This window comes from Pyxicephalus adspersus, chromosome 4 (assembly GCF_032062135.1).
Source record: "Pyxicephalus adspersus chromosome 4, UCB_Pads_2.0, whole genome shotgun sequence".
Lineage (NCBI taxonomy): Eukaryota > Metazoa > Chordata > Amphibia > Anura > Pyxicephalidae > Pyxicephalus > Pyxicephalus adspersus.
In genome coordinates, this window is record NC_092861.1 from 59,279,282 (window position 1) to 59,295,023 (window position 15,742).

General features: G+C 36.8%; 1 protein-coding gene across 1 annotated transcript in view; it reads right to left on the bottom strand.

Annotated features, from left to right (window-relative positions):
- Window positions 1-4,707: 4,707 nt before the first annotated feature.
- Window positions 4,708-15,742, bottom strand: part of B3GNT7 (UDP-GlcNAc:betaGal beta-1,3-N-acetylglucosaminyltransferase 7) — a 13,332-nt gene continuing 2,297 nt past the window's right edge. Inside the window, exon 2 of the mRNA XM_072408324.1 lies at window positions 4,708-7,710. Coding sequence (XP_072264425.1) covers window positions 6,528-7,710 — 1,183 coding nt within the window. The 3' untranslated portion in view covers window positions 4,708-6,527. The remainder of the gene's footprint in view (window positions 7,711-15,742) is intronic.

Below are 15,742 nucleotides of genomic sequence, written 5' to 3' on the forward strand. Positions count from 1 at the left end.
TGTGGTATAGAACGCCCTCTAAATTGGCTAAGATCTACCCCCATACTGACAATATCTGCTCGAGATGTGAATCGGCTCCTGGTTATTGCATATTTTTTGGAAGTGCCCTTCTTTGTCTACTTACTGGTCTTCTGTGGCAGACCTTGTCCATAAGCTCACAGATATTAATATTAAAGATAAACCCGCTTTAGCGTTACTCCATGTCTCTGATATGTTGAAAAAGGCATACAAAAACTCTTTAATACGACATCTCTTGAATGCCGCAAAGGCATGCATTCCTGCAATGTGGAAGTGTGACAATCCACCAACCTTATGGCACTGGCTAAGGAGGGTGGCAGATGTTTACTGTATGGAAGACCTGATGACAGCTGGGACGAATCAGACCGATAAATTTATCTAGACCTGGAATTACTGGGTTCAGTTTAGTACATCTGCAGAGTATGGTAGATTGGCCGGTGAATTTTCTTGTGAAGAGAGAGTTATTGTGTTTGATTGTAGACCGAACTGACACATTAAGTTGGGACTTAGGTTCCCCCCCGGGACACCCTCCTCTCTATTTCTGTTCCTTTCTTTTTTCTTCTTTTCCTTCTGCAAATTTATAAAAAAACTGAGATACTGGGGTTTCTCTTTATTGTACTATTCCATCATTGAGTTATCTTAATGTATCTGTGTATTTGGCTTGTGTTTTCTCAGGACGTTTTCACATTGGTTTTTCATACATTGTGTAACATGCCAATTTATTGTTATGTAAACATTGGAATATCTCTAAAATTATTTTCCCAAAAAAAAAAAAAAAAAAAGAGAGTGGCTGTACTCTACTCCTTTAATAAATTACCTCTCTGTATCCTAGTGATTTTTACTTTACAAAAAAATTATTTCTAACTGCTGTTATTTGGCTGACTATAACACAAAAGTGCATTTCCTATGCAGTAGACTTGTTCAAAACGTAACAGCACACAATGCTGATGTAAGAACTGATCAAATTGACTTTGGAAAATTTTTTTTTTCTTTGTAGCTTTTTCTTTGCAACTTATGGCGCTGGATGTTTTATATTGACTTAAACACCTGAAAAACATTACACCCTTAAGCTGCGTACACACTTGCAATTTTTGTCGTTGGAAAGGATCTTTCACGATCCTTTCCAACGACAAGGGAGTGCACGATGCATGAACGGTGCTGTACATACAGCACCGTTCATGCTCTATGGAGAGGGGAGGGGCAGAGCGACGGAGCGGCACCCTGCTGCGCGCTCTCCCCTTCACTTTCATTACGATCGGCTGTCGTCCATCGTCCGTGGATCCGGCAGGTCGGTCGTCCGGACGATGGACGACACCGACTGTACACACGGCAGATTTTCGCCCGATAATTGGCCGATGCCGATTATCGGGCGATAAAAATCTGACGTGTGTACGTAGCTTTAGATTACTCCTATACAATCAGATCATGTCTTTTTAAAACCCAAAAGGCGATCTTTTGGTCTCAAATGTCAAAGCATCCGATAGATAGGTCAGTGGTTGGAAGGGTGGGCTGTGCCTTCTGTATTATTTATTTATGTGGACACTTAGTTCAATAGTTTTTAGTTTCCAAGGCAGTTTATTTAATCTTTTGTCTTTTTGAAACTGCCCACAGAAATTTCTGACATTCCATTCACAGCCACAACTAGTTTATAAAGTTATTATTGACTTTTGACAAACAGTGCTAAATAATTCTACACCGTGGTCACCTTTTACCTCATATATGTCATGTTTGTAGACACCTCTCTGTGGAAAGTTTGGAAGATGTTGTGAAATAGTAAAGTTCAAAGACGGGAAGAGATGTGATCTCTTACAGGGGATGTACTTTCATATGCAGCTGGCTAGTCTTCATGGCAAGATAGTCCACCAGTTACATTTCTTTTAGTTTTTTACAATCTTTCTGAGATCCCTAAGGATGAGCTATAAAAATGTATTCTAAAGATATAACCTATTATATAATCTATTCACTTTTTGGCTACACAAAACATAATTAATTAGTTATATTGCAATATGAAATCCTCTTGCTATCATCTACTATCTAGAGTCTTGAAAAATTTGTAGACATTTGAATCTGAGGCACTATTTCTATATTCTGTTTCTAGACCCGAAGACCCACGCCACCCCTATAAAAAAATGTTGATGGCTTTCTCCATAACAACTAACAATTGTCATATGAAAAGACTTTATAGGATCAAGACAAAACTTAATCACATGGACAACACCAAAACAATTGATGGCCCTAACTTTGAGATGAATTGGTCTGCTGCAATAAAATAAAATATTAGCACCTTATTTAAATGATATGTTGACACAACCTTCAGAAGAAAGGATCTGGGTGGAGATTGACAGTAATAATGGCCAACCTGATCCAATTCTCGCTAAAAGATTGAATAAACCTAAAGGAAACCTCAAAAGACACACCCAGGAGAAATATTTCTTCAACATATGGCATTTCATGAAAAGTGAAGTGCCTTTATCATTGTAGGAATTACTGTATTGGACAGTCCCCCTGACTTAGCACCTTGCTTTTATACAGCTAAACTATTAGACTTGTAAAGCTGGGTGAAAGGTATCTGTAGGTGCCTAGGACAGAACATCTGGGTGAGGAGGGACAGGGACATCTGCAACTAGACAAACCACATCTGTGTACCAAGGTCTTCACAGGCAGCCTAGAGCTACAAGGAAGTAACTGTGAATGAGGTAGTCTGGCCGGGGGTTGGGAATAAATTATACAGTACAAATCCCACAGTGACCGACTATAGAGGGTAATATGTTTTCCCTGTTTCCAGCAAACATTATGTACACACAAAAAAAGCAAGGATTAACACAGTAGGGGTAAAATGAACTATACACACACATATGTTTTTTAGTTTGGGACATGTTCAGCATTGAACTTCTTCAGTAGCAGCAGCCAGCATCCCAAACGTATCTGCTTCATTTGCATTGTATACTTTTAACCTAATTGGAATTTTTACACAAGACAATCACGGGTGATCACCATAGGTGTGGTGGAAAATCTAACATCTCTAAAAGGTTTTACAGCTTCCCTTTAAGAGGATTAGAATATTTGTTGTACGCCTTGTACAACAAGCAGTGAGCTACAGTAAAGTTTAGGCTTTAATTCTACATTTTTTTAGCTTTCTGTACAATGGAAACCTATATTAAGGTGACCCTGTCACTTAAAAAAAATTGCAAAAATCCCTGTTCTATGGAACCTAAATAAACAAGGTTTAAAAAAAATGCAAAAAGAAGCACAGGAAAATTAGGTATTTTAAATGCTTGTCATTGCTGAATACACCTTTTATGTGCAAGTTAGCAGGGGTTTTACAAGCATCAGAATGCATTTCTTTTAATACCTATAAATAAATCAGTGAGCGATTTTACCAGTTACCCATATACAAGAAATATGATAAATAATTATTTCCAGGACGGAAATGCATAAACAGAATATAAATAAATATATATATATATATATATATATATATATATATATATATATAGATATAGATATATAAAGTCCCTGTTGTTATCTGGATTTTGTATGATGCATGAATTTATATCACTTATAACAATTTATATAAATTCAACTATTTGACTGTTGGAATTTTTTGTTGGTATGTGACTCAATTTTCCTCCCAAAAATGTTGTAAAAAAAAAAAAAAACCCTTGAAATACCAATAAAAATGTTTGAAATACAAAGAAAGAAGTCAGTTCTCTGATTTTTTTTTTTTTCATTTTTTATTTGTTGGTGTACAATTCTAATTGCTATATTGTGCTTTGTAAAAATAAATAAATAAAATATGTGAAAGTGAGTCTCACAGATTTATTTAGTCCTGACCATAATAAAGAAAAAGGTATAAAAAAAGTAGACTGAGCTTTCTCATCTTTTTACCAATATATTTGCTTTGTTTATTTTTAGTTTAAGATATAACTTTTCATTTGAATTGCATATATTGTTTTTTACATTCCATGACATTATGTTTCTCTGTGCAATCCTGGAAGGCCATGACTAGTGAGAAAGATTGGCAGAGTAGTGTGCATAGATTCTTGAAAACGTCACAGCACCCTGGCTTAAGCAAACTGTCTTAGATAATAACCCCTTATCATCCTGAGCCTCCATTATGAAAGGACTGCATTCTAATAAATAAATTCAGAACAGGTACAGTAAGACTGGGGAGGAAAGAGTTGGATAATGCTGGATGTGCTCCAGCCAGGCAATAAGTGTGGGTATATTTGACTTGCTGCAGCTACTAGTGCACACTGTAAGAAGCTGACTGTGTGCAGTGAAATCAAAGTAAGTGATTGCATTGCAGGAGCCAGAAGTTAGTAAGAGGAGCAAACAAGAGAATATTGATTTCAAATAGTATGACTTGCAACCAGTGGTAGACATGCACTAGCAGGTAGAAAAGTGTGAACTAAATTGGAGTTCTGGTCTGTTATTGTCCACAGTGCCATGTGGGCCAGGATTCCCAAGATGACTGATAACTAAGACAGTGCATTAAAAGTAGATCTATAGCCAAAAACACTCTGTAGTATGTCCTGTAGCTTCAATTAAATTTTTTCCTTGAGTATAGCTACCCGCTTAACCCCCCCCCCCCCCGCGGTTTTTCCGAGTGTGGCTCAGGGTTAAAAAAAACATGCAAAAAGCGGTACCCCCGAGCCACACTCAGGGTAGCTAAAAACAATAAAAAAACACACACTTACCTTATCCCATCGTGTCCCCAAGCATGCTACTACCAGACAGATCTCATCCTCGGGCGGCGTCCTCTTCCTCCGATCTTCAGCCGCTAATGCAGTGACGTTCCCCGGGGTTTCCCCGGTGACGTTGGTGCGGGAGGGAGGCGCAGCAGAAAATTTAAATAATTTTGTACTGGATTCAATACAAAATAGCTGTATTGAATCCAATACAAAGAATTCTTTATATAATATATTATATATGCTACTGTACAGTTATATTACATGTTTTTGAGTATTTTTACGCACTCTTGTTTTAACAGATTTTTTTATTTAAAGTTTATTATTAAATGTAATAAATATTGGACATATTACTGTGAGTTAGGTCTAAGAATTATAGGCCTACAATGTAAAATAAATTTCCAAGCAAAACAATGTAACAGACAGAAGTAGAATGCCAGGGGGGTTTATAGGTGATTATATGCCAACCACTAAAGGTTATATAATCAAAAAGAAAAAAAATTCAAAAGAGGAAAACTGGTATTTTTGGCAAAATAATGTGTTCTTGCTTCATTAGTAAATATACAAGAAGCAGTGTCACCTGTCACAAATAAAGGTAATGTTGTAAGAATTTGTAGGAACACAATAAAATAGTCTAGGTTATCAACGTGTTTTGCTGTGTTGGCTTCTCCAGGGGGGACTAGCACAGGTAAGGAGAGTGGTTTAAGCTCAAACAAAGTATGGTAAGTCACGTTTTTCATCTTAAAAGAAATACATTTTTAAAGCTGAAAAAAAAACTTACCATACCAATCTTTCAATATTTTACAATAACAGCACTCTATACTTTTCCTTGCCTGCCTTGAAGCAGCCTACACCATGAGACTGGCCAAAAAATCCCCTTTTCTTTTTTGGAATTTTTTTCTTTTTGATTGTATATTATGTAGCTACAACAAAGCAACTGCTATTTCTGTTGAGGTAAGAACATTCAATCACACCTTATTGGTTGCTAGGCGTTGCACCTTCAGTACTTTATTCTTTTTATGGAGTACTTACTTATATATATAATCAAAAATGTATGTTTGAAAAATGATTCCTGTACACAAAACAGCGCTCATGATAATGCTCCTTAAATTTAAATTTTACTTTTATAAATTAACATAATTTTCAACAAAAATATCTTAAAACAATCAAAAACATAAAGGACAGGACAATTAAACAAAACAACCCCAAATATTTAAACATAAATATTAAAAAAAAAGAAAACACAACAACAACAAAAAAAGAACAACTTTTAAAGAGATTGAAAATAAAGTTTTTGTAGCTCACAGTTTAATGTTCTTAATGTTTTTTTTTCCCTTTTGGTTTATTATGTAGGGCCTCACAGAGTGTATGAGCCAGGAATATAGACAGCACCATTGAAGATCACTTATCACACCAAGTGTTAAGTTAATATACAAGCTGAAAGCTTTTGTAAAGTGTAGTTTGGGTTAAGCATCTTTGCATGTACCATAAGGAACTCCGTAGTTAGAAGTTTCTAAAGGAAAACATTGAGTGAATCTCCTCCACATCGTGTACAGAACAGCTGATAGACCCAGAGATGAAAACAAGCTTCTATTCATGTTCATAATGATTGCTTATATCGTACCCGGAGCACAGTTTCACAGAATCCCTTAGGAAAAAGTCACAAGGTCCTATTGCCCATATACATAACTTAAAAAAAATAATTCTTTCAGTAGGTTGAATCCCTAAACCTGCCAGAGAAACAGCCTTAAAAAAATAAGTAATCAAGTGTTTTTTTTTTTGTTTCCGAACACCTTCACAAGTCCTTAACCACAACAACTATAGAATGTTAACTTTTCGAGAACATGTTAAATTACTATGTACTAGTTCCCACATATGAAGCAGTTCAGCCGGTAAAAGTTTGTGAACAACAAGCATGCTCTTGAAGAAGCAGGGCTCTTTGTTCATTTTGCTGTTCTTATGTTTTACAATACCAAAAGTTTTAAATCCTTCATGCATTATAGGGTTGACCTTGATGACTTCCAAACACATGCCTAGAAACACATCATCAATAGGATACAGGTCCAAAGTCTCAGAAGCTTTGAACAATTTTCTGACCAAAGAACCTGCCATAACAAAGCCTCCACCACCTGCATAAGGAGGATAAAGGCTTTTATTGTACAGAGATGTAGGAATATAGTATTTGTTTTCTTTCTTGCGGATGGGGCGAGCTTTTAATAGGACGTCTCCTACAAACAGGTCAGGTTGCTTGTTACCATCCAGAAAGTCCAAGATATTGGTGGGGCTTACAAAAACATCATCATCTCCTTTGAAGATGTAGGGCACTTGATGGCAATAAATGGTCATCCACTTAAGAAAATGTACTTCCTTAAGGGTTAAATTAAAAAAAGAATCCAGAAAATCCCACTGAAGAATATCTCCATATATCTGGTTTTCAAACTCCAAAAGTTTTTGGTAATTGGCTCTTTCTTCTTCTTTCATAGCTGTTCCTAAAAGAAACAGGGTTTTTATTTTCTTTCCATTAAGCACTTTCTCTCTTCCCCAGGTTTTACGAATAACATCTCTGCGGTCATGTTGAGTTATTATTGATTTTACCACAATTAGGAGGTCAACATCTTCGCTGCACTTCTGTGGGTTGTTGATAATCATCGGGAAGTAACGGCAGTGTCGGTAAAGGAGAAACTGTTTGAAATTAGGCTCCAATGTCTTGAACCAGTCAAGATGGGTAAGGTTCCAGTTGACCGTGCAGTTGGTAGATTTAATATCCCATTCATTAGGATATGAATCTTCAGTAGGCGATTCATCCATCTGCCCATCTTTTCCGGTTGCCCAAAAACCATTAGGTGCGGGATAAGTGTCACGTTTTGCAGCATTTAAAAGACCTTCAGAATCCATATCCTTTCGAGTGAAAAGAAGATTGGGGGGTGTCCCCGTTTGGAGGATGGTCAATGTAATCACCACACATAAGAAGATACACAAGCCTTTGTAGATTTTCTTCTTCCTAACATGAGAAGAAAAATCAGTATTAGATTTTCTTGCAATAATTACAAACATTTAATATTGTGTGAATATAGTATAACTGAAATATCAGCTTAGGGTTTAGTTAAGTCTTTGTACTTCAAAGTGTTTGGCAATATAAAGAGTTTCATGCATTTAGTTTTTTCTGGGTAGTTTTCTATAAATTCTGAAAAACCTCAGCCTAAAAACAGACAATTTTGAAGTCGAAATTAAGAAATAATTTGAAAAATTTCAGATCTGCAACGGTGCTGAAAAAAAAATGTTGAAGTTTATTTTGTAATCTTCCTGTGTTTTTATATAGAGTTTCACTGTTGACTTTGTGGCTATTTACTCAAGATTTAGGAGCCTAGTTGGGGGAAGGGATTGCTGGTATGGTGTTAATATTTTGGAGTGAATAGCAGAATTATCAGCTATAGTGCAGGATCTTGTATGGATAGAGATTTGAGAGGTTAATATGATTCAGATCACCTCCAGAACACCTCCCATACACCCTGCCTGGCACGTTTACATTACAGAGAAGCCTCTTCAGTTTCGAGGCAATTAAATGGGGCTTTGCAATGAAAGACTTCTTTTTTACTTGCTAAGCAGTAAAATGCTGGGTAACGGGAAAAGGAACAGGACTTGGGAATCAAAGTGTGCTTTGTGAGGACAGCTTGGCACCTACGTATATGTAAAATAAAAGCAGAGGAATAAAATATATGGTATGCTCATTTCTACGCACACACTACATATTACAGTTATCTGCTAACCTTTCTTTTACCTTGAACATTTCTTCTCATATCACCGAACAAAAAGCGTAAGTGTACTTACCGTGCAACATTTGTGACAAAAATTATAGTCTATCAAAAATAACAACATAAAAAATGTTTTGCACAGAGGCAGCCAAGTAAAGAACATATTATATATGTACTGAATCACACCCAATAGAGCAGAGAACAACATGAAGAACTCCCTGCACACCGAGATGTACTATAAGCTGTTTGCACTTGTAAGCTTTTAACAACCTTGCCACCTGTAAAAGGTAATTATGCATGTGCCTACTCTGTGTCATAAGTTTTAGGTCTAGCCAAAACTCTTATCTAAGTTAAATAGTTGAGAGCAGAGAAAAATGTAGAACCTCTGTCAAGTTGTAATTGCTCTGCGTGAGGTTTACCGCATTTGTCCAGTGCCCATTGTCACTGGTAAAGAAAGTAATTGAATATACATAATTTCTTTTCAGTTTTCACTGAAGAAGGGGGTTAGGAGAAGTCTTCCATTGGAAATATATGTTCTATTGTCAACTGTTAAGGGTGCATTTTAGAGGAACTCCCTGGAGCATGATTTTTCTTTCCTGGCACCTGTAATTGTTTCACTTGGTGGTGGGTTTTTTAAAATGCTTTTCTTCTGGTCAATTTAATATGCCGTAACCAAATATGTACTTTTATGCCTCAAGAGAAAAGATGAGCAGTCAAGGGCGAGACAAATAATGATTAGACAAAAAGTCTCCACTTGCAGAAAACTGATTTTGCTTAACCCAAGATTGGTCAGCGCCAAGTGAATGGTATGGAGGGCATATATGTATCCTGTTTAAATGGATGACAGCTCCAGAGTCACCCCTTGGACCAGGCTATAGATATGAAATTGGTAATATAATCTAAACACAATATAAATACACAATCGGGCTTATTTTTTAGTTTACTTTGTCCAGCTTGTTTTCTGCATATTTTAGAGCCCCTGGAATTATTTGCAGAATTAACTTAAAGCAAACACTTACTGATCTATCCAGCTCAGGCACTCTGTAGCAATTAATCTTTTAATTTATAACACAGGTAACTAGTCAGATTTTAGTGGATTCCTCAACATATCTAGATCCCTCAGCTCTCTTTCCCAGCAATGACATGGAAAACTTTTGACTTGACAGGGCACCTACTTTGTGTTTGGCCGAAGACCAGGTTTAAAGTGCTGGGAAACTGACTGAAGCGCCTGACTTAAAGATGAATTTCTCTATAATGTCTGCAGCTACAAAACCCATGAGGGCTTATGTAACAATGCATTTATTACTTGAGAATATGTATATTATTCAAAGTCCAAAGGTTGGCCATGGGTTACTTTAATTGAATATGGTTGATAAAATATTATTTTAATTTACCTTCCACAAGATACCAACATTTTACGTTAAATAAAATCACAATTGGAAAGACAATAATAAGATATGTAGTATTATTATTAGAAAAACACTAGTGTGAAAATAGAAGTTGCAATATTTTCACTGGCTGTATACTAGTTTCAGTGCAGCAGATATTGTGAATGCTACTGATTGAGCAGCAGTATATCAAAAAAAAACATTTGGAGCCCACAGTTTAGGTAAGTATATCCCAGATATATATTTCATGTAAAGATGGATGAATTAAAAGTATATTCTTCTAGTTTATCTGAAGTTTAACAAAAACACAGCTAAACCAAAAATGTCCTTGTTATAAAGTTTATGTTTTTGTTATTTCCTTTAATTTAGTCATACCTGTTCATCCACAATGCTAAATCCACAGCCACTTCCCTTCCCAGAGTGTGAAATTACTACCCAATTGTATCCCTGTCCTATATGCCCCCGTGCTGGACTAAAGCAGCAGTAATAACACACACTCCTCATAATAGAATGGCTGCCAAGTAAAACATAATATTCAGCTGCTGCTGGAATGCCCACACATCCAAAGAAACTTTAAATAGAGTCCACATGATAATGTGGACTAGCAAAGAAAAGAAGAGCAAACCAAGGCTGATAACACTGTATACTAACCACTGCACCCTTAACCCCCTCCCTTTAGGTGCTCCCAATGTGGACAAACCTGTGATAACCAGCATTTTTAAAACATATTCAGATTCTTACCCAAGGCCTAAAGCACACTAAAGTTTTTGGTGCTGGCACGAACTAGATTAGCTAGCCAGTATTCTCACCGTTTGCTTAGCAAACAAGCATGGTAATAAAGCAACAATGTAAAAGCAAGTAGTCTCTCAACCCTAAGTGATCTCACACCTGATGAGAATTTGGTGATGTGACAAGGCCCTGAGCATCAAACTATCACATCAAGGGAGATGTCAAACCATTGATATCAGCCAAATGAGAATGTTTGATTGTTCCTTTAAAAAAGTTTTTGTTTTTTAACCACCACCACTGCCGGTCACAGAAGTTTTCTGTACGTGCTAGTAAAGGCAGACAAAGTATTCTGTGCTTCTTATTCAATCCAACATGCACTAATCTCACACTGAATAAACTCCTATACATAACATTTTGTAATAAGTTATTTAATAGGATGAAAAGCTGTGTAACATGACTATTTTAATTTGTATATATCTATCATTACATTTGTGAGCAAGAACACCTGGGTAAAAACTACAATGCATCTTTATAAGACGGGCTCCAGGTATCAAATTTCTCTTCACCAAGGAATGTTATTATTGCTTAGTCTTTATTCCCGGAGTTGCAGCAGCTCATTTTCTATATTAACATGATTACTTTGCATTTTTTCCCAGCAGATCACACGCAAACATGAATAAGCAACATACACTAGAACCCATTGTTAGGGTACAGCACTGTGAATAAAGTGTAGTTTACTAATTAGAAGGTGATGAAGATGAAGACATGCACAGAAACATCCTTAAACAGGTGTTCTGGGGCCTTACCCTGAAAGCATCAATGAATCTTGAAAGTTAAAGCAGAACTCTAAATTAGAGTTCCTGTTAGATCAGAGAAAGGTATGATTTAATAGGAAATTACATTTTCCAGGAACAAAAATACCCCAACTGACCACAAAACAGTAAATATATAATTTGGCCTAAACAAAATCTTCATATATTCCTATGCAAAAATCCACATTGATCATGTGTGGCACAAATGTTGTATCTTTACAGAGAGTTTACTAGGAAGTAGAAACTTGCCTGAATAACGGTGGGTATTCTTTGCCTATACATCCCAATATTTCCTTGCATGAATTTACAACAACCTCACCACACACATACTATACTATACTCGGTTAAGATATCTTCATCAGTTCACCAAAAGCTTTATTGAAGTATTGCTTCATCCAGCAGTTCACAAGTTGCTTTTAGCAATGCATTTTTATTTGATGATTTGCACCATAGCCGCATGAAAATCTAGTTACCCGGGGTGCGATCTGCCAATGTTTGCCTGGGAGCTGCCAACCACAACGGGTTGTGAAAGAAGCCACAAGATTAAACAGTGATCTGTATCAGACGTTTGTGAATACAAAAACTACCACCAGAATGTTCAGGTTTCTGTAATTTCTGATTTAGAATCTCAGTAGACTAAGTGAATGCTGGTAACTCATTTCTGAGTGTTACTAGTGTTATTTTAGCTACAGGTAAACCTATACCTTACTGAATAGAAAAGTACTACTTGCTGGGATTTTACTAAATAAACCAAGAGAGAGACACTAGTTGAACTAGTCATAGGTCATGTGGCTGGTTGGTATGCACCTGCTTACCTATTCATGTGTTAAACTTTCCCTGACTGAATGGGACTTCTGGTTTCAATAAAAAAAGGAAATATAAATAAAGCAATTGTCACTTGTTAGGATGCATTCCATTTTTTATATGCATAAAAAGTTTCAACCTTTTTACTATTTTATTGTATTTAGATTATGTCTTATAAATATTGGTATTTCAAGGAAAAAAAAGGGGGGGGGGATACATTTTTCCCAGGACTCTAATGTACAAACTGGTTCCCTTTCATAACATTCCAGGAATTACATAACTACTATAATTCAACAGTAAAGTGCCTAGAACATGGCCTTGTGATGCTAGGGTCCCAGGATCAAATGTCAGCCATGGGCAGTAAAGTCTCGTAAAGACATCCGATGAATGAACAAACACTGTACACACAGCACCGTTCTGTGCTTATGGGGAAAGACGAGTGAGCGGAACTCCGCTCTCTTCCATAAGACTAAACAGCGGTCGTTCTCAATCAGAATCTCAGCGGTTGTTCTCAATCAGACTGCTGTCAGATTTTCACCCAAGATGAGGACAACTGTTTGTTATCCTGATGTACTTACATAGTTTTGGAGACATGACCAATACACTGAACATAATAACACCACCTGCAGGAACTCAGGGTTTGGGCTGATAGCAAGCATATAATTTATGATTACGCATGGACTTTGTGACAGTGAAATGCAATTTCAGTTGCTGCCAAGCCAAAATAAACCAGTTATAGATTTACTGATATGAAACTGATTTTTTTTTTCTCCAGGATCCTCAGGTCACACTTTTTGTCTCAATACATTGTAAGTTTTGGGTTATTTATTTTCCAAAGTCCCAAAGTTGTTAGTCTTCACTCCTCGGTCACTGATCTAGAACAAGCAAGGGCACAGTAAAGTCTAAACTCCTGTTCTGCATGCTTGTTTAAATCTGTTTAGCAGACTCATGTGATAGTCCTGGTACCAGCACCTTCTAAAGCAGGTCCAGTACTGCAGTCATAGATCCATTAAGAATAGTATTTGTAAGGTGGCCTCCGGTCCATAGAGTAGAACCTCTACCCATCACATATGCTGATCAATAGGATGGTGGGTGAGAAGTTGGGTTGATATGTACAATAATACCACACAGATTTGGAGATATCCCCTGAAGATAATAAAAAGGAAGACATCTAGTAATGGAACCACTTTACAAGGTAAAATGACCTCACATAAATGTGCCATCAGAGTTGTACCCTAGGACCGAAAGCATGTTAGGATTACACCCCCTCTTCACTCGGTTCACAAGATGATTGGAGATGTTCTGCTGTCCACATAGGTGAACTGAGCAGGGCTACTAACACTTCTTGATATAGCAAAAGCACTACACACGAAAAGAGAACTAGAAAAAGTTCAAATAAGGGTCTACATAAAGCTTATTATGTCTGAATTTAAAATAAAAAAGAAAACACAGTACTAAGCTGTACATAATACTTGTCAGCGGTTAGTTTCAGTATTATCAGTAGGATTACAGTATAGTGTATTTTACTCAGCACCTATTATGCAATGGAAGTGGTGTGAATCCAGAAGAAAAGAACTCAAATTAGAAGACAAGGGCCACTGGAAAAGCAAGAATACATTGTACATACATTCCAGGCTGTGCTTGGTGCTTGAGATCCATCCAGCAAATGGTGTGCAACCTAAATATAATAATGCAAGAATGCCTTAGATAACCTTGGTTGTAAAACTCTGTCATTGCTCTATACTTACTAATCACCATTGTAACACTGGATACAGGACACACTTGTATGTTTTATTATGTCTTAAATTTTTGTGTAGGGGCATGTCATAATAAACTCCAATCACAGTGATATTACTGAGTATTGCTGTATTAACAGACGTTACTTCTGAGTGATGTCAAATGAATGAGAGGATCACTTCCCAGTTCTTCAATATAAAAATATTTCAGCCTGATATTACAAATTAAGTTTTGGCCAAATCCTGATAGGAGATCTGTGAGTCTCATCCAATTTTTTCCCAAGGCCAATCCCAAAATGCCACAAAAAAAACAAATGAATGGAGGCATTAACGTAGTGGAGAATGGGACTATTAGGGCTCAGTTCTGGAATAGGCCAAACATCCAGCGGGAGAATAAAATATAACAAATGTTATTGAAGAGATGGGAAGTGATCCACACATTGGTAACTGCTGTATGTGGCCATTGGAGTACCATGAAATATTAGACAGTAAATTATTCTTTGCTATGTGTAACTACCTACCTACCAGTCATCAATGTGCAGACTTACCCCCAGCCCAATGTAGATTTCTGTTTTGCCATTTTTAATAATTTCAGTGGAAGGTGTGCCGGCTAACCTTGAGAGGCTTTTTATTTAAATGAAATAGAGATCTCCACTAATTAGAATGAAAAGTGGATAAAGATCAACGACGGGAGAAAGACTGGCTTTATTGGAGAATGATTCAAGTCTGGACATGGTTGATGGTGACATTCACCTCGTAGTCCTAATTGCCTAACTGCCTGGCCATCCCCAGCGCCAAATCCTTCATGTAGCACAAACTGGCACCCTCCTTGTATTAGTAATATAATGATAACCTAGTAGTCCTAATTGCCTGGCTATACCCCTGACACGAACATGAAGATAAGCAAGTCAGAATTTAAGATCTACTTGCTTGTTTTAAACCTGGCTGCACTCAGAAACTACGGGATCAGCATGACAGCCAGATAGGTAACATTCCCAGAAAGGGGGGGTCAACAATGGCAGCTCTATTTACTTTTAGTACAGCAGGATTTTTTCTGCATGACTTCTTCCCAACCTGCAATTCTGAAGGCTGGGAACAGAATTACTCAATGTGTATCCCACGATTATGTTGTACCTCAAGCAGAAAGGTCACATTCAGCTGTACCAAAATATGAAGAATCGATATGCGCATAGTGGAAAGAAAGAATAGCTCACAATAGTACACAAGCTGCATCAACACACATGTATCCTGGTTACAAGATTTATACAATGACAGGAGCCCACCAGAACTGGAAACCTGACCAGTAACCAAACTGGAAGGTAGGTCAGCAGAGTACACGGACATTGTACTGACAGATGCACCTGACATACCATCATAGGAAACCAATACATTGGATAGATATCTGGAAAAATCTCTTTATCTAATTGCACTATTGTCTATATTTTTTATGACCAGTATAATAACTAAGTAAACAATATAGATGTAATTGTACAAATAATAGAATGTGAGCATATTTCATCATTACCATCCTGTAAATACCTCTCATAAAGCCAGTCCTGTATTTTCCAATGTTTTAATGAAGCATTGTGTTAATTTTTCAGTTTCTGGCTTGTTTTTATACCAATAATTTGGGAAAGTCAAATTTGGAAGCAGGCATGGTAGCCTAAATCCTTTTTGTACCACAAACTGGTACCCCTACTTGTATTGTTTTTATGATTCAGTATTTATATAGCGCTGACATATTACACAGCACTTTACCAAGTTCATAGTCATGTCACTAGCTGTGCCTGTATTCACAATCTAATGTCCCTA